The sequence below is a fragment of the Penaeus monodon genome, chromosome 15 (genome assembly GCF_015228065.2).
Source record: "Penaeus monodon isolate SGIC_2016 chromosome 15, NSTDA_Pmon_1, whole genome shotgun sequence".
In the NCBI taxonomy this organism is placed as follows: domain Eukaryota; kingdom Metazoa; phylum Arthropoda; class Malacostraca; order Decapoda; family Penaeidae; genus Penaeus; species Penaeus monodon.
The window spans coordinates 37,156,157-37,158,102 of record NC_051400.1 but is presented as its reverse complement, the minus strand read 5'-3'; the positions used below and the strand labels follow the sequence as shown (position 1 = coordinate 37,158,102).

General features: G+C 32.4%; 2 protein-coding genes across 2 annotated transcripts in view; one reads left to right on the top strand and one right to left on the bottom strand.

Moving 5' to 3' along the window:
- The window catches only part of LOC119582009 (bromodomain-containing protein 3-like), a gene marked incomplete at its 5' end in the record, with an annotated part of 61,922 nt that overhangs the window by 3,940 nt on the left and 56,036 nt on the right, over positions 1-1,946 (top strand).
- LOC119582012 (WD repeat-containing protein 5) overlaps positions 1-1,946 on the bottom strand; it is a gene marked incomplete in the record, with an annotated part of 11,975 nt that overhangs the window by 1,429 nt on the left and 8,600 nt on the right. The window contains 3 exon segments of the mRNA XM_037930205.1: positions 466-605; positions 860-949; positions 1,173-1,336. Coding sequence (XP_037786133.1) covers positions 466-605; positions 860-949; positions 1,173-1,336 — 394 coding nt within the window.

Below are 1,946 nucleotides of genomic sequence, written 5' to 3'. Positions count from 1 at the left end.
GATGAATTAAAAGAATTGTTTCCCAAGGGCATGCAAATATTAGTGTCTTTAAACATATATATATTAAAGACCCTTATTCTTTAGTATCAGAAAACAAACCAATTGCATTAATAGCAGAGTACTCTTTAATCATAAAAAAAAATATATGCAATATATACTACCACTCAAATTACATATAATTGCATTTGCTCAACCATATACATCAACATACATAATTCTACCTTCTAAGTACCAAATAGTGGCTGTTCATGCTTTAATTTTTTCTCTACCTAGTATACGGTATATCTAGTGCATATTCTTTGCATAACTGATCCCTTATTCATTTTAGATGGAAGAAATAGTAACTTACCAAAATAATGAGCCTATCAAAAATAAACTAATTTACTGTATTTGTCTGTTTGTCTGTCTCTTTTATCACTAGATGAAGAAAGCTTTGAAAAATGCAACTGAAATTTCACAACTTACCATAACCCATCATAACTACTAGAGACAATAAGTGTGCCATCTCGATTGAAGTTAACAGCACTGACTGGATCCGAATGGGCTGGAAGCGTTTTTAAACACTTGCCTGTTTTAACATCCCAAATTCGTACACTCTCATCAAACTGGAAAGAAATTTATCTTTAATATATTCAAACAAAAATATTATTTTGGATACATTTTTCTTAAGCTATATAAATGACTTCAACCTTTCCTCACTAGCAGGAAATCTCATACTGCATTGAGCAATTTCTTGCATAGGCTGTAGTGTCATATTAAGAGTCTATTGTGATGAATTCTGGGATAATAGCATGGAAGGGAAATGCATTAAAAAGATCAATTCATGTGTGATATAGTAAAAAAAAAAGGTATAACTTACTGAGCCTGAGACAATAAGGTTGGACTGTGGGTTGAAGTTACAGCAGAACACATAGTTGCTGTGGCCTTTCAGTGTTTTCACACATTTGCCCTGTGATATTAAACCTCTATTAGTTCATATTTACAAATTTCTATCTAAGTTCCTGTTAGTAATATAAGTACTGCATATGAAACCATTATTAACAATTACCCATTTACTCTCCTCAAATTCAATTACAAATAACATCTCAAGTATACCAGCATATATCCCTGTATTCCATTTAACTTAAATTGCAGTATACTAATATTAACGTCAAATAAAGGGATGTACTTACAGATGCCAGTTCCCATATTTTTAATGTTTTGTCATCTGAGGCAGATACTAGGAGTCTGCTGTCATGAGACCAAGCTACATCACTGATACCCAGTTTGTGTCCTGACAAAGTCTTTTCAAACTTTCCATCATAAGCTCCCCATATCTTGATAACTTTGTCAGCCGCTGTTAACAAGAGATACAAAATGAGTAATTTCAAGCATAAAAAAATTAGTACATTCAGTTATGGGGTCCGTAACAAAAGAAAAAGAAAATTACTGTTTTACATGTCTTTTTCAAAACAGACCCATCTGCATTTGATATACCAATCACAATGTTTCTTTCACCTCTGGAACACATCCTGAGATACATACTAATGGCTAGTATGCAGGTCTTGTACCAAATCTTCTACCTTTTACTGAAAAAGGTAACTTTCCATGGCAGACTTCAATTTACAAATAGTTACATCTTCCTTTGCATTGCCCCTCTTAAACAATACAGAAGTCTTTACCAACTGTCTGACGATGTGGAAGGAACTGACAGTTCACCAATTTCAGACAATTGAATAGAAAATTTGCAATAAATATATATATACTATCCATCAAAACATCCCAGAACTGAAAAAGGTAAAAGAAAACTTATTTTGAAAGAGCAGGTTTTCTTCAACTGAAAGTAAAGATAATAATTAATTCTTAAAAATGTTTGGTTCTGTGAAATAATAGTATGGATAGAAGAAAATTTGCTTTGAGACCCATGAATTATCCATCAAAATTCACTCCAGCACACATTCCAGAAC